The sequence below is a fragment of the Narcine bancroftii genome, chromosome 9, assembly GCF_036971445.1.
Source record: "Narcine bancroftii isolate sNarBan1 chromosome 9, sNarBan1.hap1, whole genome shotgun sequence".
NCBI classification, from domain to species: Eukaryota; Metazoa; Chordata; class Chondrichthyes; order Torpediniformes; family Narcinidae; genus Narcine; species Narcine bancroftii.
In genome coordinates, this window is record NC_091477.1 from 45,054,142 (window position 1) to 45,077,535 (window position 23,394).

At 41.4% G+C, this 23,394-nt stretch overlaps 1 protein-coding gene across 2 annotated transcripts in view; it reads left to right on the plus strand.

Moving 5' to 3' along the window:
* Positions 1 to 23,394, plus strand: part of LOC138743479 (ran-binding protein 17-like) — a 726,783-nt gene that overhangs the window by 470,303 nt on the left and 233,086 nt on the right. For both annotated transcript variants that reach the window (XM_069898924.1, XM_069898925.1), the window contains one exon: positions 10,063 to 10,166. In XM_069898924.1, the coding sequence (XP_069755025.1) occupies positions 10,063 to 10,166 (104 nt within the window). The remainder of the gene's footprint in view (positions 1 to 10,062; positions 10,167 to 23,394) is intronic.

The following is a 23,394-nucleotide window of genomic DNA, read 5'->3' on the forward strand; positions in this document are numbered from 1 at the left end:
CCCTCTTGCACAGATCCCACCTACTCTGGAAGGCAGCCCTCCCTCCTGCACCAGCTCCTTGGCTACATATTCCACTATCTTACTATTTTTTGCCTTACTAATTCTGGTACTCGTAGTAATCTTGAGATTACAACTCTGGATGCATCCCCGATCCATACACTGGCACCTCCTGGACTACGTCCTGGTGCGAGAAAGAGACAAATGAGATGTGCTCCACACCAGGGTCATGCCCAGCGCGGAATGCCACACTGACCACCGGCTTGTTTGCTGCAAGCTCAACCTTCACTTCAAGCCAAAGTCCAGGAACAGTAAAGCCCCCAGAAAGAGTTTCAATGTTGGAAACTTGCAGTCAGACGAAGTGAGAGGAAACTTCCAGGCAAACCTCCAAGCAAAGCTTGAGGATGCAATCCGCCTCACGGACTCATCCCCTGAAACCCTCTGGGATCAGCTGAAGACTGCCATACTGCAATCCACTGAAGAGGTACTGGGCTTCTCCTCCAGGAAAAACAAGGACTGGTTCATCGAAAACAACCAGGAAATCCAGGAGCAGCTGGTAAAGAAGTGAGCTGCCCACCAGGGTCACCTTGCAAAGCCGTCTTGGCCAGAGAAGAAACGAGCCTTCCGTCGTGCATGCAGCCATCTTCAGCGCAAACTCCGGGAGATCCAAAATGAGTGGTGGACTAGCCTCGCCAAATGAACCCAGCTCAACGCAGACATTGGTGACTTCAGGGGTTTTTACGAGGCTCTAAAGGCTGTGTACAGCCCCTCAACCCAAGTCCAAAGCCTGCTGCGCAGCTCAGACAGCAAAGTCCTCCTCAGCGACAAGATATCCATCCTCAACCGATGGTCAGAACACTTCCAATCTATTTTCAGTGCCAACCGCTCAGTCCAAGAATCCGCCCTGCTCCATTTCCCTCAACAGCCCTTAAGGCTAGAGCTGGATGAGGTCTTTACCCGGGAAGAGACATACAAGGCAATTGAACAACTGAAAAGTGGCAAAGCAGCAGGTATGGATGGAATACCCCCAGAGGTCTGGAAGGCTGGCGGCAAAACTCTGCATGCCAAACTGCATGAGTTTTTCAAGCTCCGCTGGGACCAAGGAAAGCTGCCTCAGGACCTTAGTGATGCCATCATTATCACCCTGTACAAAAACAAAGGCAAGAAATCAGACTGCTCAAACTACAGGGGAATCACACTGCTCTCCATTGCAGGCAAAATCTTCGCTAGATTTCTCCTAAATATAATAATACCTAGTGTCGCCGAAAATGTTCTCCCAGAATCACAGTGCGGCTTTCCCGCAAACAGAGGAACTACTGACATGGTCTCTGCCATCAGACAGCTCCAAGAAAAGTGCAGAGAACAAAACAAAGGACTCTACATCACCTTTGTTGACCTCACCAAAGCCTTCGACACCGTGAGTAGGAAAGGGCTTTGGCAAATACTAGAGCGCCTCGGATGCCCCCCCAAGTTCCTCAACATGGTTATCCAACTGCACGAAAGCCAACAAGGTCGGGTCAGATACAGCAATGAGCTCTCTGAACCCTTCTCCATTAACTATGGCATGAAGCAAGGCTGCGTTCTCGCACCAACCCTCTTTTCAATCTTCTTCAGCATGATGCTGAAACAAGCCATGAAAGACCTCAACAATGAAGACGTTGTTTACATCTGGTACCACACGGATGGCAGTCTCTTCAATCTGAGGCGCCTGCAAGCTCACACCAAGACACAAGAGCAACTTGTCCGTGAACTACTCTTTGCAGACGATGCCGCTTTAGTTGCCCATTCAGAGCCAGCTCTTCAGTGCTTGACGTCCTGTTTTGCGGAAACTGCCAAAATGTTTGGCCTGGAAGTCAGCCTGAAGAAAACTGAGGTCCTCCATCAGTCAGCTCCCCACCATGACTATCAGCCCCCCCACCCCCCCCACATCTCCATCAGGCACACAAAACTCAAAACGGTCAACCAGTTTACCTATCTCGGCTGCACCATTTCATCGGATGCAAGGATCGACAACGAGATAGACAACAGACTCGCCAAGGCAAATAGCGCCTTTGGAAGAATACACAAAAGAGTCTGGAAAAACAACCAACTGAAAAACCTCACAAAGATTAGCATATACAGAGCCGTTGTCATACCCACACTCCTGTTCGGCTCCGAATCATGGGTCCTTTACCGGCATCACCTACGGCTCCTAGAACGCTTCCACCAGCGTTGTCTCCACTCCATCCTCAACATTCATTGGAGCGACTTCATCACCAACATCGAAGTACTCGAGATGGCAGAGGCCGACAGCATTGAATCCATGCTGCTGAAGATCCAACTGCGCTGGGTAGGTCACGTCTCCAAAATGGAGGACCATTGCCTTCCCAAGATCGTGTTATATGGCGAGCTCTCCACTGGCCACCGAGACAGAGGTGCACCAAAGAAGAGGTACAAGGACTGCCTAAAGAAATCTCTTGGTGCCTGCCACATTGACCACCGCCAGTGGGCTGATATCACCTCAAACCCTGCACCTTGGCGCCTCACAGTTCGGCGGGCAGCAACCTCCTTGGAAGAAGACCGCAGAGCCCACCTCACTGACGAAAGACAAAGGAGGAAAAACCCAACCCCAACCCACCAATTTTCCCTTGCAACCGCTGCAACCGTGTCTGCCTGTTCTGCATCGGACTTGCCAGCCACAAACAAGCCTGCAGCTGACGTGGACATTACCCCTCCATAAATCTTCATCTGCGAAGCCAAGCCAAAGATGGAAGAAGAATACAACTCTGGAAGTCCTATTTTTCAATTTATGGCTCACCAAAAAACACACTTACCTTCCCACCTGTGTAGTTGGTATCAATACAGAACATAGACATAGAGAGCTACAATACAGTACAGGTCCTTCATATATTCCTTTAAAAAACACTAAACCTTCCCTACCCCATAATCCTTTTTTTCTTCCATCCATGTGCCTGTCTAAGCGTCTCTTAAAAGTCCCTAATGTTTTAGCCTCCATACCAACCTCGACAAGGCATTCCAGGCACCCCAACTTCTGTGTAAAAAAAAACTTAACCCTGATGTCTCCTCCAAATTTACCTCCCTTCACTTGGTATATATATCCTCTGGTATTTACTATTCCTGTCCTGGGAGAAAGGCACTGACTGTCCACCCTATCTATGCCTCTCATAATCTTGAAGACACCTATTAAGTTTCCTCTCATCCTTCTATGCTCCAAAGAGAAATATCCCAGCTCTGCTAACCTTGCCTTATAAGGCTTATTTTCCAATCCAGGAAACAGTCCGGTAAATCTCCTCTATGGAGGGTGCCTCTCCATAGATTCCACATGCTTCCTTTAATGAGGTGACCAGAACTGAACATAATACTCAAAGAGATTTGTAAAAAATTACAACGACTTCTCACCTCTTGAACTCATTCCCCCTATTAATGAGGCCCCACATTCCATTGGCCTTCTTAACTATTCTATCAACCTGCACAGTTTAATAAAGCCATGAGTATTTCTAACCCAACAGTGTGTTGTGGACTGGTTCGTAAAAATGCAAATCTGTCCTACATTAATTGGTCTTTACTTTAGAAAGCTTTTGGTTTTTGTTCAAGAACAGTCTTGCAACTTGAACATTGTATTTAATTAGACTTGTGTCTCGTGTGATTTTTCTACAGAGAGAAAACTAACTTGGCAATGGATAAGGTTAGGGTTTATCAAATTAGAATTATTTTTTCCCAAAATATATGTGTGTATGTTTCAAGGAGATGGAGATTTATTTTGTAAAATACAGTGAGCTATTTTCCAAAAGATTGTTTGGTCAGTAAACTTAATTGTTTTCTCTTGTAAATTATCCCATTTGTCTAAAGGGGAAATACATATTTTACTTTTCCAGTCACTGTACTATGTACAGTGATTTTACATTTCTAGGTAAATCTACAGTAGATTACAATGGGTTGTTTAAAGGTGACAAATGCAGTCAAAAACAACACAAAAACACAATGCCTTTTTAACTATGAATATTTAACTCTGAACAGTTGACACTAGGCATATTCCCCAATGGTTTTGTTACTAAATTCTTCAATTGGTGTGTCATTAAATATATCTCAGGATGATTTACCTGTCCTTTGTCATAATTTTTTCTGAAATTTGTGATATTGTAGAAGTCAGGAGGCTGAAGGAAGTCAGCCATGATTTCATTGACATCCTATTGGATACATTCTATAATGAGCATGCTAGTGATGCCACAGAGGCAAGGTTTTTGGATCTGATTTGTACTCAAGTTATACTCAGGAGAGATGGGGGAAAAAAGTTAAGGATACAAAATAGAAATGGTAATTGTAGAGAAATCTGTGAACATTGACAACTATTTTAATAATGTGAAAATATATTAAGAAATCAGGTTGAAAATGAAAAGAGTTACGCATTAAAACAACATTTGTCTTTTAAATGATAAAAAGATAAAGGTTGCCATAATGTATACTATTACCAAAGCATGTGATGTTTTATGAGCCACTTGATCTCTCATTTAAACTTGATTATTTTGGCATCTGTCAAGGTTCATTAACATATCCATGAGAAAGCATTTGCTCTGTGGCAGGCAGCTGTGCCTCATTAGATGTCGAGTAAACAAATCATTATAAAACTGTTTTCATTAAGGGAGCAATGATTAAAAAAGCGATTATCACCCATAATTGATTAATTAATACTAAAAGGGACAGTATTGCTTTCATTGACTTATAGTTTGAATTAAGAGAACAAAATATTAAACCTCCTCACCACATTCTCCTACTAATATATCTGTCTTCCAACAAGATGCACAATATTCAAAGTAAATAGACTAAATGGATATGTTATCTACTCAATGAATGAAATAATTATTTCCATAATATTTACTCTGAACCCCAGAATAATGGTTTAAAGGAAAATTGCTTGAATAGTAATTAGAATTTCTAACATTTTGTAGCCTTCATACTTACAAATTCCTGCATCCTTTCCAAAAGATTTGTTTTCAATGACATATTTGTAGTATCAGCATATAATGAAGGTGTGTAATGTTTCACCTTTCTTACCTGTGATTGTGTGCCTGTATCACAGTTAAATGGATGTTTAATATGATTCGCTCGTAAGCTTGCATGAGCCAATAATGACTAGCAGCTTGACCACCACATATGCACTAAAGCAAAGGCTTAAATGATCTTGATTCTGGTGTGGAGATACCAAAGATTGAAAAGTTTCCTGCTCATCAGTGGAATTAGTTCAACTCCAGTAGGTGTTTGTTTAAAGTGTGGTGTAGTATTTGGATAACATGATATTGCTTGCTGTGATGGATGAGCTCTGTGGTGAGTTTATTGGTACTAAGGCCCACATTGTAGGAACATTTACCTTTCTTTGGGTTTCCAAGAATTTTCCAAAATGCCTCCTGTATTGACAAGAGTTAAAGTGATTGTGGCTTCCCCCTGCTTTTCTCTTAGACCTGATGAAGATCATTCCCATTGTACGTTTGATGATGGAACCAACATTGCAACCCAAAGAATAGCCTCAGTTTTTCTGTTAATAAACATTCAGGCTCATTTCCTCAATAGCTCAGTGAAATGTTCAGGATATTTGCCACTTACTCTTAGATTAACAGCTCAAACAGGAATTAATTTGGCCTAAAGGGCTTGCACTGTGCTGTAATATGACTATACGTTGAGGAGAAGATCCTGATCTAGCTGATCCCACAAAACTATGAATGATCACTTAGTAAGATATTGGTTTATATTAAACTATATAATAACTGGAAGGCACTGTGGCATAAATTTGAAATATTTAAGTTTAGACATACAGCACTGTAACCAGCCATTTACACTCCATTAACCTACACCTACACGTTTTGCATGTCATGGAGGGAATTTAACGAATTGAAGTAAGCAAGTCCAGGTAAGTTGGCAAAACATTAATTCCCCTTTCCCGAATGTTCCAATAAACCTCAACAAACAGATCCCTAGTTCTTAATCTTTATGACAGCTCAATGGAAAAAAGACCAGGAAAACTCTTTAGTCATAATTTTGGAGCTAAAGCTAATTGGCCTTTATCTGGTTGTAAAATAAGTGCAAAAATGCATTACAAAAAATTATCAGAATCTAGTTATGGAGTAACTGTGATCTCCCTTGCATTTTAGCTGGAATATTTGTGGCGCCTGCTCTTGATTGCTAAAAGGATGACAACTTGTCTCAGGTTTTACATTCCCTGAACATTTTGTGACTGGAGACTATTTGGATAAAAGCTCTTCAGGCCTTAAGGGAGAATAGATCAGTGATGCTCAAATGTATAACTGGGAAACTACCTTTCTACTCATGAATATATTGCGATATGCAATTAAATATTACATGATTTTTCATGAAAAAAGCTCAGCTTGCAGCATTGGAATAAGAAGCAAAGAATTAAGGAAAACCTGCTCTTTACCCTGAAAACACCTCCAAATCACTTAAATTTGTTGATGATGCATTATCCCAGGTGATCACTCTTGCAGATATTATGCAGTTTAAGAACTTCACTTTTCGAAGTGATTTTATGCACATTAATTTCATAATGTATTGAGAGAAGAGTCAGATGTTCTGTGTATAGTCAGTATTCCTCCCTCAATCAGCATCAAGAGTATAGATGAATCCTAGAATCATTGTTCTGCCCAAATTGGCTTGTCATGTTCACAGTTTTGGTTTCTATGTTGCAAAAGAGATAAGTGTTGCCCTAATTGGGTGTAAAAGATTTATATGGATCTTTGGGAAAATATTGGGAAAGGCTGCATAATCTGTCTTGTTTTGTCTGGAAGCAAAGGCATGGAGATGATCTGTCAGCAATCTTCATGAATGGATTAAATGGAGTAAATGTAGACAAGATGTTTACTCATGTGGGTTGCCCAGAACCAGACAGTAATAACTTAAATAGTCACTAATAAATGCAGTGGGCAGTTCTAGACCTAAAGAAAGTTAAGAATGCAAATATATTCCACAATGAAGATCTATTCCTCTCATGATTTTGTACATCTCTATGAGATCACCCCGCATTATCCTGTTCTCTAAGGAATAAAGCCTGCACAACCTCTCCCTATAGCTCAGGGACCTGAGTTCTGGCAATATCCTCGAAGATATTCAATGCAACCACTCCACTTTCTTGACTTCTTTCCTATTGCACGGTGACCAAAACTGATCACAATACTCCAAATTGGGCTTTGCCAACATCTTGTACAACTGTATCATAATCTCGCAACCTCTATACTCAATGCACTGACTGATGAAGGTCTGTATGCTGAAAGCCTTTTTGACCACCTTATCTATCTGTGATTCAACTTTCAAGGTACTATGTACCTGTGCTCCTAAATTCCTTTGTTCTACTACACTCCCCAGATTCATGCCATTCACAGTGTAGGTACTACCCATGTTAAACCTTCCAAAATACAATACCTCATTTTTATCTGTATTAAATTCCATCAACTATTCCTTTGCCCAGCTTCCAAACCAATTAAGATCAAGCTGCAATCTTCAGCAACTGTCTTTATTATCTAACCACAAATTTTGCAGTCAGGTATCCTGCATTTAGGGAGCACACAGGCATCCGCACACCCAAAGTGCAATGGACTAATCGTGACCTGTGAAAACCACCTTGTTGATCATGGTCTCCCACCCCTGCCAGGACCAAATGGGCTATTTCTGGACTCTAGATACAATGTAATTCCAAATAATTCCCAACGACTCAAGGAATGTGACACATTTTGTAAAATCTTGGAAGAAGTGAGAGAGTACCAGCTTGCTCAGTTGCTCAACGTACAGCATTTTGACAGACAGCTGCAAAGACATGATGATCTAAATGATGAACCTCTGAACTGTGTTTCTGTTTTATGTGTTTATCGTTAGTTCTGGTGATGACTTACTTTCAGAAGGAAGCACCGAGTCTGGAGGGCTTGAGTAATCGAGAGAGGCAAGATAGGCTGGATCTGTTTCTGGGGTACCAGAGGCTGAGGATGACCACATAGAGGCATGTAAAACTATGAGGAGCATGGATAAAGTGAATGCTAAGTCTTTTCCCAAGGTAGATCATTCTAGAACTAGAGGGCAAAGGTTTAAGCTGAGGGGGCAAGATTCAAGATGGATTCGAGGGGTAATTTTTTCACTCAGAGGGTGGTCCATATATTGAATGAGCTGCCAAGGAAGCTATAGATGTGGGTTCATTTACAATCTTCCAAAGGCATTTGGACAGATTTATGGATAGGAAGGATTTAGACCAAATGCAGGCAAATTGGATTAGCTCTGCTGTATGACTTTCTGACCTGTCTTTCTCTTATAAATGCTAAGTGACTTGCTCTTTATTTTCACTCTTTGTCATTTTATTTCAGATTGTTTTTGCTTGCATTCTTATTATATTAGCTCGGGCAGCACGATTAGCACAATGCTATTACAGTGCCAGTGACCCAGGTCCGAATCTAGTAAGGAGTTTGTACATTCTCCCCATGTCTGCATGGGTTTCCTCGAGGTGCTCTGGTTTACTCCCACCCACCAAAACATATGTGGTTGTAGGTTAATTTGGGTGTAATTAAGCGGAACAGTTTTAAATGGCTGGAATTGGCTTCTACACTGTTGTAAATAACATTTTAAAATTTTTAATTAAAGTATCTAAATGATATTTAAATAGATCTTCGATTATAATTTCTGCTAGGATTTAAAGACAGTTTGTCAGTCAATCATGCTACTCTATTTGAATTAATACAATGGAGTTTTAAGACTACCTGGTAATATTTACAACAGCCTTTCACTTGCTGTGACTCCTATCTTTACCATTTCAGCAGCTTCTAAATGCGTTCTTATGAAATAATGCCTGGTAAGTGAAATGTACTGCTGAGCATAATTTACCAGTAACATAACATAAGTGAGATTTTGTTTTAAATTTGTTTACCATTGCTCAATGATGGAAGAATGTAAGATTCTCTCTCTGTCCATTTGTTCCTCTCCTTGTGGGAATATAGCTACATATATTCCAGTAAATTCCCAAATCTTGTAATGAATGCCAAACACAGTTCATCCAAACAACATCAATTCTAATCTTTCTTAATATTTGGTCTTTAATATCTGGTGTTGGTGACTTAGTGTCATCAATCATTCCAGCTAAGAAACGGCCATTTGGCTTATTATATCTCTCCTTGGGGTCACAGATTATCCACAATCTCTTGCTCACTTCCCTTTTTCTTTCGTGTTCAGGTTTTTGAAACAAATATTACATTTGTTTATTTACAAAATTATGGCTTTGGGTTTTTGATAATCTTTAAACCACCTGTATAAGCTATTTTTTCCTGTCTTCATTTCCATTGTGATTGTATTTTCTTTTGAGACAGCTGTCTCATCTCCCAGTGAAAGCAAACTACTGTACTTGAAGAACTTGTAAAATAACCTCTGTCAGTAACCTCCTAGTCTTCTTAACTGTGATGAGAAAATTCCCATTTCTGAATCCATCTTTCTAACTGATGGTCCTATTCACAGCAGTTTATTCTACATCTTTCCCATTCAACCCGGAACATCATGTTCAAAAATTAGTATTCCATTCATAGCTTAATTAGGGTTGAGTATAAGGAGCACTGTCCCTTCAAACTAGCAAAATTCTCAGATCATTTGGGCCAACTAGGGTCCACTGTCTTCACTGGATGTCCATTTTGCAATGAATTCATGTCCCTGCTTCAATCACTCCCTGTAAAACAACATCAAAGGAGTCAACGCAAATAAATCAGAGGACCAAAGAAGGTTGTTAAAGTTGTGACATGGGCCAAAAAGACTCAGGTAAAGATCGATAGCAATACATTTTTGTTAAACAAAGTAGGAGTAAATGCAAGGATTTAGGAATTGGATTCTTAAAATACTGAAAACTACAACTTAAATTATGGAAAGAGGGTTCTGAATATAAAAGTTGAGCCATTCTAAGACAACAACAGAAAGAAGTGTCATTTTATTGAACATAACAGGAGGAATATTGAGGTGACAATGTTGAGTTCATATTTTTTGTTTTAATGCACTTTTGTGATCAGAAAACAGCTTATTTTCTTTCTTTATATACTTAAGGTGAAGATGAGGATGAGTTTGAATTGTTCATGCTGCCACTAACTGCAATGTTTGAAACCTTGACACAGTTCTTCAATACCAATTTCAAGCAAGAAAAGGTCAAGGTATGCTTCCATTTAACTTCCTAGGTAAATTAAAATGACACTTGGGAGTTTACATGCTCATTTTCAATTAACATTTGAAAAAATTATGTATGTCACCCTAATTTTTAAGGTTCTGTTCATTGCTACTGTAGGAAGCCTTTGGGCAAGAGGAAAATCATGTGTCTGTGTCTAGCCCATGGGTCTCCGGAGGACATAAGATCCAGGATGTTTTGTTCATTTAGAAGTATAACCTCTTAGTTTGGAATTGTCTGGACTTGATCTCTTCAAGTTGGAAGTCCATCACATATTTTGCATGTGGTTACATTCCAGAGTGGCCAACATTCATCTGATGGATTTTATTCAGTAGTGCAGTGAGCATTTTCACTCTCTTGAAATTGTAATGTCTTGATTCCCTGGCAGATTGACATCTTATTTTCATTGAGGTGGATGAGCAAGCTTCATTGAGCTTCCAAATCTGAGGCTCAATACGTCCAGACCTTCAACAGGAGGCAGTACTTTGTACTGCAGCAGATTCTTAGCTATCTTCATTGGTGAAAGTCCAAGTGTTGGTTGACCCTCTTATTGCAAACTACACAATATTAATTGGAATATTGGAGAATGGTTTTTGTGAAGCTAATTATGGAGCAATATTGATAGAGGCCTGAGTTTCCATGAATAGTTTAGGTAAGGTGAAATTATGAGAAAATACACATTTCAGTTGGAGCTTTGGTGAACTAATGATATTATTGTGAGCTTTTAAGAAAAATTAATACTGATCATCGCTTTCATGGTGCCAAATTAGTGGATTTTCTGGATGATTACTGTTATTTCTATTACCGGTAATACCCCAGAATTTAAGTGACTTCATAAAATTCTCCAATAAACAGGTTAGGTTGAAAATGAATGAATGGAAATGAGATATGGGATTGATCTGCAAGTGACTGGAGGGGAGCATGAAAACCAGGATCATGTTGAGGGCAAGTAGAATGTGGGAACTGGGGCCCTGGTAAGTGGGAAGAGAGCATGGGAACTGGGAAACATAAGAAACAGTAATCTGGAGCAACACACATTCTGCCGAAAAAACTCTCCAGGTTCAGCAGCGTCCGTGCAAGAGACAGAATAGTTGATGTTTCAGGTTGGAACCATTCATCAAGACTGAGAGTTCAGAGGAGAGGTAATCTAGAGAGATCTCAGTGTCTCTCTGCATGAATCACAATGAGCGGATAGGAAGGCAGGGGGAAAACTGGCCTTTGTGGCAAGAGAACTGGAGTTTGGAAACAGGGACTGTTTGTTATAATTGTGCAAGATATTGGTAAAGTCCCCACCATGAGCAGGTTTGGTCTCTTGGTCAAAAAAAAGGATTAGAGTCAGCGAGAGGAGATTCCCCACTTTCACACCAAGACTGAGGGAGATACCCTGTCAAAAATTAGAAGATTTATGAGGATGTTGCCAGGATTCAGGGGCCTGAGCTACAGAGAGAGGTTGAGCAGGCTAGGACTTTTTGCCTTGAGGCACAGGAGGATGAGGGGTGATCTCATGGAGGTATACAAGTATAAGTTTATTATCATCCGATTGTTCAAGTAAAACCTGACGAAACAGCCTTCTCCAGTCCTCATACAAAATCATGACTGGGTGAATGCAGAGAGTCTTTTGTCCTGAGGAGGGGAATCAGTAACTAGAGGACAATTGTTTATGATGAGGGGAAAAGATATAACAGGAACCTAAGGGGTAACTTTTTTATACAGAGGGTGGTGGGTGTATGGAAAGGGCTGCTGGAAGAGGTGGTTGAGGCAGGTACTATTGCAATGCTTAAAAAAAATTGGACAGATACTGCACATGGATAGGATGGGTTGAGTGAGTTATGGACCAAATGCAGGCAGATGGGACTAGAGTGCATGGGACATTTTGGTTGGCGTGGACAAGTTGGGCTGAAGGGGCTTTTTCCACACTGTATGACCTGCCATCTAGTCTGATAAATTTTCACTGAGGTCCATATGTAGCAGTAATATCTCCAGGACACTAAATTTGATCTCATCAGGGCACCATGGATGGGAGAATAATAGTTCAGTGCAGGTTAGATGGGATGAAGGGCCTGGTTTTGTGCTGTAGTGTTATTTGGTTCTAAGGCCTCTTAATAAGACATTGTTACTGTTGTATTCAGTTCTTACTTCAAAAGCTAAACATTATTTGCTTTCTTAAGTGCTTAGTATATTTGCAGGTTAGTTTTCAGTAATTGGTATACCTAGTGTCGCTGAAAATGTTCTCCCAGAATCACAGTGCGGCTTTCGCGCAAACATAGGAACTACTGACATGGTCTTTGCCGTCAGACAGCTTCAAGAAAAATGCAGAGAACAAAACAAAGCACTCTACATCACCTATGTTGACCTCACCAAAGCCTTCGACACCGTGAGTAGGAAAGGGCTTTGGCAAATACTAGAGTGCCTTGGATGCCCCCCAAAGTTCCTCAACATGGCACGAAAACCAACAAGGTCGGGTCAGATACAGCAATGAGCTCTCTGAACCCTTCTCCATTAACAATGGCATGAAGCAAGGCTGCGTTCTCGCACCAACCCTCTTTTCAATCTTCTTCAGCATGATGCTGAAACAAGCCATGAAAGACCTCAACAATGAAGACGCTGTTTACATCCGGTACCGCACAGATGGCAGTCTCTTCAATCTGAGGCGCCTGCAAGCTCACACCAAGACACAAGAGCAACTTGTCCATGAACTACTCTTTGCAGACGATGCCGCTTTAGTTGCCCATTCAGAGCCAGCTCTTCAGCGCTTGACGTCCTGTTTTGTGGAAACTGCCAAAATGTTTGGCCTGGAAGTCAGCCTGAAGAAAACTGAGGTCCTCCATCAGCCAGCTCCCCACCATGACTACCAGCCCCCCCCCCCCCCCACATCTCCATCGGGCACACAAAACTCAAAACGGTCAACCAGTTTACCTATCTCGGCTGCACCGTTTCATCGGATGCAAGGATCGACAAAGAGATAGACAACAGACTCGCCAAGGCAAAGAGCGCCTTTGGAAGACTACACAAAAGAGTCTGGAAAAACAACCAACTGAAAAACCTCACAAAGATTAGCATATACAGAGCCGTTGTCATACCCACACTCCTGTTCAGCTCCGAATCATGGGTCCTCTACCGGCATCACCTACGGCTTCTAGAATGCTTCCACCAGCGTTGTCTCTGCTCCATCCTCAACATTCATTGGAGCGACTTCATCACCAACATCGAAGTACTCGAGATGGCAGAGGCCGACAGCATCGAATCCACGTTACTGAAGATCCAACTGCGCTGGGTAGGTCACGTCTCCAGAATGGAGGACCATTGCCTTCCCAAGATCGTGTTATACGGCGAGCTCTCCACTGGCCACCAAGACAGAGGTGCACCAAAGAAGAGGTACAAGGACTGCCTAAAGAAATCTCTTGGTGCCTGCCACATTGACCACCGCCAGTGAGCTGATATCGCCACAAACCACGCATCTTGGCGCCTCACAGTTCGGCGGGCAGCAACCTCCTTTGAAGAAGACCGCAGAGCCCACCTCACTGACGAAAGACAAAGGAGGAAAAACCCAACACCCAACCCCAACCAACCAATTTTCTCTTGCAACCGCTGCAACCGTGTCTGCCTGTCCCGCATCGAACTTGTCAGCCACAAACGAGCCTGCAGCTGATGTGGACATTACCCCTCCATAAATCTTCGTCCGTGAAGCCAAGCCAAAGAAAATGTGTGGGTTGAAGTTTATTAAGATAATAGTTAAACAGGAAGGGTTATTGGTTCTCTATGTATAAAAGTTTGTTAATGAGAAATAGAATTATCTGGCATTGCCTTTGAGTGAGGGGAGGAGGATGGGTACATCAGGCATGATCCATAAGATAGAGGAAGATGGCACCAACATTTTGGGTGCCAGAGCTAGAGAACAGGAGGAAGGAGTGGTTTAGGAGAAAAGGATGGGTTAGTGGGAAAGGCAGTAAGGGGACTGGGGCTCCCTCTGGACATGCTGGTCCAGAGGGTCGAGGACAAAATATTGGATGGGCACCGGATGCGGGGCAGTGGGGGTGAGGCGGGGAGCACAAATGAAGCTTTCCAAATTCAATTTGTAATGATCGCATTGACGGTTGCCAGGAAGTGAATGGTGGTTACCTGGAAATCCAATTCTTGCCTGAGTATTGCATAATGGAGCAGGGAGATGCAAACCTGTGTTCCCTTGGAGAAAGTTACCTATAACCTAAGGGGGAAGGTATGGCACCTCCCAAAAAATTTGGCAACCGTAGCTCAGCCATACAGGAGCACGGTTGTGAAAGAGATAACTTTACCTCGGGGCCTGGTTTGCCCCGATTCCTCCCCAATCTCTGGGGTTTGGGGGGGGGGGGAACAAGGGGTCTGCCTCAGTCCAGCCAGGAAAAGTCAGGAAAACAAAGGAAAATCAGCCCAATCTCTGGCCCCATTTGCATGTTTTAATGTCTTAAACGTTTTTTTTTGTTGTCTAAGTATTAAGCATTGGAGGTCGAGGGAATGGGCTGGGAGGAGGGAGAAAGGGGAAGGAATGTTAGGTTTGGACTCGACAGAAAATTCCCATAGATGGGACAAGGATAAGTTATAATTGACACAGATTTGTATAAACTGTTGATGACATGAGTGTAAACTGTTGAGTTCAATTTTGAAAACTACAAATAAAATATTTTTAAAAAAACAATGTTTGCATCTCAAATATTGAGATTGAAAAAAATGTCTGATTTGGACATTTCTAAAAAAGTGAGTATTTGGTAATTTGAACTTTCTAGAAAACTGTTCAAATGATGCAAAGCTGTTATCAATAAACGCTCAATACCAAATCTATACCATTCATATAACCATTTGCAGAGCGGAAACAGGCCATGTCGGCCTTTCGAGTCTGCACCGGTTCACTTGAACAACTCCACTAGTTCAATCCTCTCGCTCTCCGCCAATATCCCTCCAACCCCCTCACCTCCATGTACACATCCAACCTTCTCTTAAATGACAGAAGGGACCCTGCCACAATTATCTCATTCGGAAGAACATTCCATTCTGCCACCACTCTCTGAGTGAAGAAGCATCCTCTAATATTTCTCCTAAAGTTTTGCCCTCTTACCTTTAACTCATGCCCTCTTGTTCCAACCGTCCCTGCCCTCAGGGTAGTCTGTTTATGTCAAGACTATCTATTCCTTTCATAATTTTAATATGCATGCATGTATTTTCTTGCCATATATTAGTCTGCATGTTTTTTTCCCTCCAAAAAGTACACACTGTATTATATACACACATGACAAATTTGCATTTGTTCCTAAATTGAAATTTCTATTTGATTAACAGTTGTAGTCTCTCAATGATTAAAAAAACCTTACAGAATCTGTCTAGTCTACAAAATTGGTAATGTTTGTGAAAAAATGCAAATAAAGTACTTGCTCCATGTTCTGAAAAAGTAGTAAAATTGTATACAAGGATTATTAATTTTGAAAAATAAAATCCTGCAAAGAGGGTTGGAAAGATGATAGGATAAAATAGGACTTGAAAGAGAAAAGCCATGAAGCCCAAAGTGTTTTCTAAACTGCACTCACATTCTCACAGTGTGCCTCACAACCAGATTATCAATTGATTTATTTAAAGAGAAGAGAAGTGAGGATCCAAGAAGCGCAGGAATGGAAATTTTTTTGAGCAGAATTCAGCTCCATTGCTACCCATACTGGATGGTCCACTAGGTTATTAAAATGTAACCAACACATAAGGTTGCATATATTGATCGCCCAATAATAAAATTTAAAATTAGGTAGCGCCATGCCTCCGTTCCTTTTAGAATTTTGAAGATGAACTTTGTTAAAACAAGGGCACTTACCCTTCCATATATAAGATGATATAATTGAATCAAATGAATCAAAAACAAATTTGGGAATGAAAATTGTATAGACTGGAAAATATATAAAAATTTAGATAGGATATTCATTTTAATTGAATTAATATGACTGACCAGAGATGTAGAAAGGCGTGACCATTGTGTTAAAGACTATTTCACATGCTTTAATTATAAAATAACATTTTCTTTAAAAAGGTATTTATAATTTTTTTGTAACTGTAATAACAAGGTAGTTAAATTGATTTTCCACAATAAGTGTACACTGATGCAGGTGTATTCAAAGCGAAACGGTCACGTTTATGCATATTTAATCTATATCCTGAAAACTTAGTAAATTTAGAAAGTATTGACAACATGGAATTGTCAGGAGTTGATAAAAAAAGCAGAAGATCATCGGCATAAAGGGAAGCTTTATGTTCAATTCCCTTCCTACAAATCCCTGAAATATCCCCGCATTCTTGAAATGCAATCGCTAATGGCTCTATGGCCAAATCAAAGAGTAATCGAATTAAAGGACAGCGTTAATTGGTTTCCCATTGGAGATAGGTTGTGACTTGAAAATTAATAAAAATTGAACCCATAGGGCATGAATACAATAATTTAATCCATGTAATAAAACCTAATCCAAAATTGAATTTTTTCAAAAATCATAAATAAATACATCTATTCAACTCGATCAAATGCTTTCTCTGCGTCAAGGGAAAGAACACATTCAGGAATTACACTGGAAGGTAAGAACAAAATATCCAATAAGTGATGTATATTAAACTAAGAGTAATGGTTTTTAATAAAAATCAGTCTGATTTTCACAAGTGATAGGTGGTGAGATATTGTCCAATCTATGGGCCAAATCCTTAGCCACACGATTCAAACCTTTTATATTCCAACTAAAAAAATTAATAGAATTATACATACTTTTTCCATTATTAATGTAAGTTGATTAGTACAAATAATATCCAGCCTCCAGGTGTCAGCCTTGAGGCATAAGTATGAAGCTCATGTTACACGGTCAAATTTTGCAGATTTCTGAAACCATAAAACCTTTGAGAAAACAATCTCACATCCTTCCCCCCCTCCCTCCCCAAAACCAGACAGTTGCCAAAGATTAAACAGAGCAGGCTCACCAAAACAATTCATCTTACACCTAAATAACACTTCCTGCTGGACCTGTAATCACTAGCACCCTTAATGTAAATATAATCAGTCCTCCCAAACGATAACTAATTCTATTATGACTACAACAAAGGATGGATTTCTTTCAGAATTTCTCAAGCAATTCTTCTTGTAAAAGTTTAACCTTAATAGATCAATGAATTTAATACAAAGAAAAATACAAAAGTAAAAATTAGAGCCAATATCACTGAAAGAGAAATGAATATATATTTCTTAGCATTCTTGTAAGAATTTAATAGCTCACTGAATTTAATACAAAGAAAAAAATACATGAATACAATCCTGGTAAGTTTATTACCCCTTAAATTAAAAAATTGCCTCGGCAAAGAAAATCAATCAGTCCTTGATCAACAAATAATACGTAACAAATGTTAGAAACCTTAAAAGTAATAATAGTCAGTCATCTTCAGTCATCAGGTAGAAACTCACACTGGGCTCAATGTAGTAGTGAGATCTTCTAGGTAGGTCTGAGCTTCTTCAATAGAGCGCAACCACTTCTTCTGACCATTGGAAAGTGTAATGCAGAGACAGGCAGGGAATAGCAAGGAAGGCTTGGAACCACGTTTGTACAACTCTGACATCACTTCTCTGTATTTGGTGTGCTGCTTTAGAACTTCAGGACATTAATCTTCTACAATCCTGATATGCTGTGCCAAATACTTTAGTTTCCCTCTTCGATGAACTTCACAAATCAAATAATCCTTTATTTGATAATCATGTAGCTGACGAATAACCAAGCTTGGCCTTTGCTCCGAAATCAGCTTGGGAATTATAGAGCGATGAGGTTCTATCAAGCTCTGATAGAGAAGGAAGCAGTTCCTTGCCAAAAACATCACAAAGCAACTCCGAGAAAAACTTGGTAAGTTGTCCACTTTCTTGTAGATTCACCCAAGCCCAGAAAATGTAGATTTTGTTGTCTGCTCCTGGCTTCTATGTCAATGAAATTTGCAGTTAGTTTCAAATTACTGTCACTTAATTTGGAGCATACATTTTCCACTTCATCAACACGGTCACGTAAATGGTTCAATTCTTGCTCAACAGATGACATTCACCATGGTCCTTGGCTAATCTCCAGACATGGACAAGATTTGTATTAATCTGACCCAAGATATCTTTAAAATCGTCGGCTAATGACAATCTGTCTGATTAAGTAGATCAGTAATAGCCTCCATAGTCAGATTAATTGGCACTTCTTTCTTCCCTAATTTATCACTTCTTGTAGCCATTTTAATGCAAGAATAAGTAGAAGAAAGAAAAGCCAAGTAATGTGAAACACTTTGGTTGTAAAATAAAGAACCAAATAGATTGAAGTAAAGTAAGCAGGAGCATCAGACTGATGCTGTTACTCCATACATCAGCCAAATGGAAGTCCCTATGATATGCTTTCAATGGTTCACCTTTACAAGGTGTTGAGGGATTCCAGTGACATGCCAAAGTTCCTCAGGTTTGTGAGGAAGTTGAGGTGTTGGAGCACTTTCTTGACCTTTGTATCAACATGGGTGGACCAGAACTGGTCACTGGAAGTATTTACCCCCAGGAACTTAAAGATGTCTACAATTTCAACCTCATCAACATTGAAGTGGACTTAGGAGTGAGCTGTGTCTCTCCTGAAGGAGTCTACAACTAGTTATTTGATCTTGTTGGTATTTGCTGATAGAAAATTTCATTTGAATAGTGATAAATAACAGAGATGAGAATGACTAAACCGCTGTGGTACGAAAACACTGTGGGGTCATGTGTATGACACCCATCTTCTATTTAGAGTGGGTTAAGTGTGATTGAAACAATTCCTGGTAAAATCGCATGTGAGTCAGCTGCCAAAAATAAAAGGGAAGAATCCAGAGCTGCCTCTGGAGTTGATGCTGAAGTTACAGAATACATATCAGAAACATAGAACCATAGAACACTACAGCACAGAAACAGGCCCTTCAGTCCACCTAATCTGTACTGAACTATTATCCTGCCTCGTCGCAATGACCTGCACCTGGACCATAGCCCTCCATACCCCTCCCATCCATGTACCCATCTAACTTTATCTTAAATGTCAAAATTGAACCTGCCTACACCTCTTCAGCTGGCAGCTTGTTCCATACTCTCACCATTCTCTGCATGAAGAAGATACCCCTGATGTTCCTTTTAAACATTTCATGTTTCAGCCTTAACCTTTCCTTGTAACTCAGATCTTCAAGACCAGGCAGCATCCTTGTAAATATCTGTATTCTTTCACTCTTATATTTTTCCTGCAGTTAGGTTTCCAAAATTGCATATGGTACTCCAAATTCAATATCACTTATGTCTTATACAACCTCAACATAATATCCCAAATCCTATATTCACTACTTTGAATCATGAAGCCAATGAGCAAAAAGCTATCTTTATAACTCTACCTACCTCTGATTCTACTTTCAGGGAATTATGTATCTCAGTTTCCAGATCCCTTTGATCTTCTTCATTCTTCAGTGCCCTACCATTTGCCATGTATCCTGGTTTAGTCCTTCCAAAGTGAAACACCTCACCCTTGACCACATTAAATTCCATCTGCCATTTTGCAGCCCATTTTTTCATCTGTTTAGCATCCCGCTGCAAGCTTTGAAAGCCTTCCTCACTTCCCACTACACCTCCAGTCTTTGAGTGATCTGCAAACTTGCTGATCCAATTTACCATGTTTTTATCTAAATCATGCCCTGAGGCACATCACTAGTCACAGTCCTCCAGTTAGATAGTCAATCATCTACTACCACTCTGGCTTCTCCCACAAGGCCAATATTTAATCCAGTTTAGCATATCAACCTGAATACCATCCAACTGAAACTTCCTAACCGACTTCCCATGTAGGTCCTTGTCAAAGGCCTTACTAAAATCTGTGTAGACATCCATGACCTTAATCTCTTGAACTATTTCCCTGTTCTAAATCAATGTCAGAAAATCTGATACCAAGTAAATTCAGTTTAAAGAATCATTGAGTAAATTCAGCCAGGTCTAAATTTGTACATGGGAATTTGCTAAGATTAAAAATAAAACAAACATTTTATTTTGCTAAAACCTTTCTGTACTTGTACATTTCATTACTTTCAATGTCCTTGTATTGTCTCTTAAAGCAACTATAACAGCACATTCACGGTGGGATTCCACAAGCATTGTTCAAGATGCTTGTTCTTTATGAACCTCAAATATCCTTTTTATTGCTTGCTTTCTGGGAAAATTATAATTAACATACTTTTATTTATTTCTCACTGAGGAATGGGGGTAATTATTTCATGAACATTGTTGGTTTGCAAAGTGCTTTCTTGAACCTATGTTATTATCCTACGCATCCCTCCACAGCATTTACACTTCGTTTTTTATTTTGGGTAACTGATTTTATTGAACCATGGCATTTGACCAAATTTTTAAATTTATTATTTATCTGTGTGCCCTGCTTTACTGATTGTTGTTATCTGTGAAAAGACTGGTTGGTTTAACTTTCAAGTTTGTGTTTTATAACCCGTTTAAAATATGACCGATGAGGGCATACCTCAACCTTCACTTCAAGCCAAAGTTCAAGAACAGTGGAGCCCCCAGAAAGAGGTTCAATGTTGGAAAGTTGCAGTCAGACGTAGTGAGAGGAAACTTCCAGGCAAACCTCCAAGCAAAGCTCGAGGATGCAAACTGCCTCGCGGACACGTCTCCTGAAACCCTCTGGGATCAGCTGAAAATGGCCATACTGCAATCCACTGAAGAGGTACTGCGCTTCTCCTCCAGGAAAAACAAGGACTGGTTTGACGAAAACAACCAGGAAATCCAGGAGCTGCTGGCAAAGAAGTGATCTGCCCACCAGGCTCACCTTGCAAAGCCTTCCTGGCCAGAGAAAAAATGACCCTTCCGTCTCGCATGCAGCCATCTTCAGCGCAAACTCCGGGAGATCCAAAATGAGTGGTGGACTAGCCTCGCCAAATGAACCCAGCTTAGTGACGACATTGGCGACTTCAGGGGTTTTTATGAGACACTAGAAACTGCCAAAATGTTTGGCCTGGAAGTCAGCCTGAAGAAAACTGAGGTCCTCCATCAGTCAGCTCCCCACCATGACTACCAGCCCCCCCACATCTCCATCGGGCACACAAAACTCAAAACGGTCAACCAGTTTACCTATCTCGGCTGCACCATTTCATCAGATGCAAGTATCAACAACGAGATAGACAACAGACTCGCCAAGGCAAATAGCGCCTTTGGAAGACTACACAAAAGAGTCTGGAAAAACAACCAACTGAAAAACCTCACAAAGATAAACGTATACAGAGCCGTTGTCATACCCACACTCCTGTTCGGCTCCGAATCATGGGTTCTCTACCGGCATCACCTACGGCTCCTAGAACACTTCCACCAGCGTTGTCTCCGCTCCATCCTCAACATTCATTGGAGCGACTTCATCACCAACATCGAAGTACTCGAGATGGCAGAGGCCGACAGCATTGAATCCACGCTGCTGAAGATCCAACTGCGCTGGATAGGTCACGTCTCCAGAATGGAGGACCATCGCCTTCCCAAGATCGTGTTATATGGCGAGCTCTCCAAAGGTGCACCAAAGAAGAGGTACAAGGACTGCCTAAAGAAATCTCTTGGTGCCTGCCACATTGACCACCGCCAGTGGGCTGATATCGCCTCAAACCCTGCATCTTGGCGCTTCACAGTTCGGCGGCAGCAACCTCCTTTGAAGAAGACCGCAGAGCCCACCTCACCGACAAAAGACAAAGGAGGAAAAACCCAACACCCAACCCCAACCAATCAATTTTCCCCTGCAACCGCTGCAACCGTGTCTGCCTGTCCCGCATCGGACTTGTCAGCCACAAACGAGCCTGCAGCTGACGTGACATTTACCCCCTCCATAAATCTTCGCCCGCGAAGCCAAGCCAAAGAAGAAAAGAAGAAAGGTGGTGTACGGCCCCTCACCCCAAGTCCAAAGCCCTCTGCGCAGCTCAGACGGCGAAGTCCTCCTCAGCGACAAGATCTCCATCCTCAATCGATGATCAGAACACTTCCAATCCCTTTTCAGTGCCAACCGCTCAGTCCAAGAATCCGCCCTGCTCCAGCTCCCTCACCAACCCTTGAGTCTAGAGCTGGATGAGGTCCTTACCCGGGAAGAGACATATAAGGCAATTGAACAACTGAAAAGTGGCAAAGCAGCAGGTATGGATGGAATCCCCCCCAGAGGTCTGGAAGGCTGGCGGCAAAGCTCTGCATACCAAACTGCATGAGTTTTTCTAGCTCTGCTGGGACCAAGGAAAGCTGCCTCAGGACCTTTGTGATGCCATCATCATCACCCTGTACAAAAACAAAGGTGAGAAATCAGACTGCTCAAACTACAGGGGAATCACTCTGCTCTCCATTGCAGGCAAAATCTTCGCTAGGATTCTCCTTAAATAGACTAATACCTAGTGTCGCCGAAAATGTCCTCCCAGTATCACAGTGTGGCTTTCGCGCAAACAGAGGAACTACTGACATTGTCTTTGCCGTCAGACAGCTCCAAGAAAAGTGCAGAGAACAAAACAAAGGACTCTACATCATCTTTGTTGACCTCACCAAAGCCTTTGACACCGTGAGCAGGAAAGGGCTTTGGCAAATACTAGAGCGCCTCGGATGCTCCCCCAAGTTCCTCAACATGGTTATCCAACTGCACGAAAACCAACAAGGTCGGGTCAGATACAGCAATGAGCTCTCCGAACCCTTCTCCATTGACAAAGGTGTGAAGCAAGGCTGCGTCCTCGCACCAACCCTCTTTACTATCTTCTTCAGCATGATGCTGAAACAAGCCAAGAAAGACCTCAACAATGAAGACGCTGTTTACATCCGGTACCACACGGATGGCAGTCTCTTCAATCTGAAGCTCCTGCAAGCTCACATCAAGACACAAGAGCAACTTGTCCATGAACTACTCTTTGCAGACGATGCCGCTTTAGTTGCCCATTCAGAGCCAGCTCTCCAGCGCATGACGTCCTGTTTTGCAGAAACTGCCAAAATGTTTGGCCTGGAAGTCAGCCTGAAAAAAACTGAGGTCCTCCATCAGCCAGCTCCCCACCACGACCACCAGCCCCCCCACATCTCCATTGGGCACAGAGAACTCAAAACGGTCAACCAGTTTACCTACCTCGGCTGCACCATTTCATCTGATGCAAGGATCGACAAAATGATAGGCAACTGACTCGCCAAGGCAAATATCGCC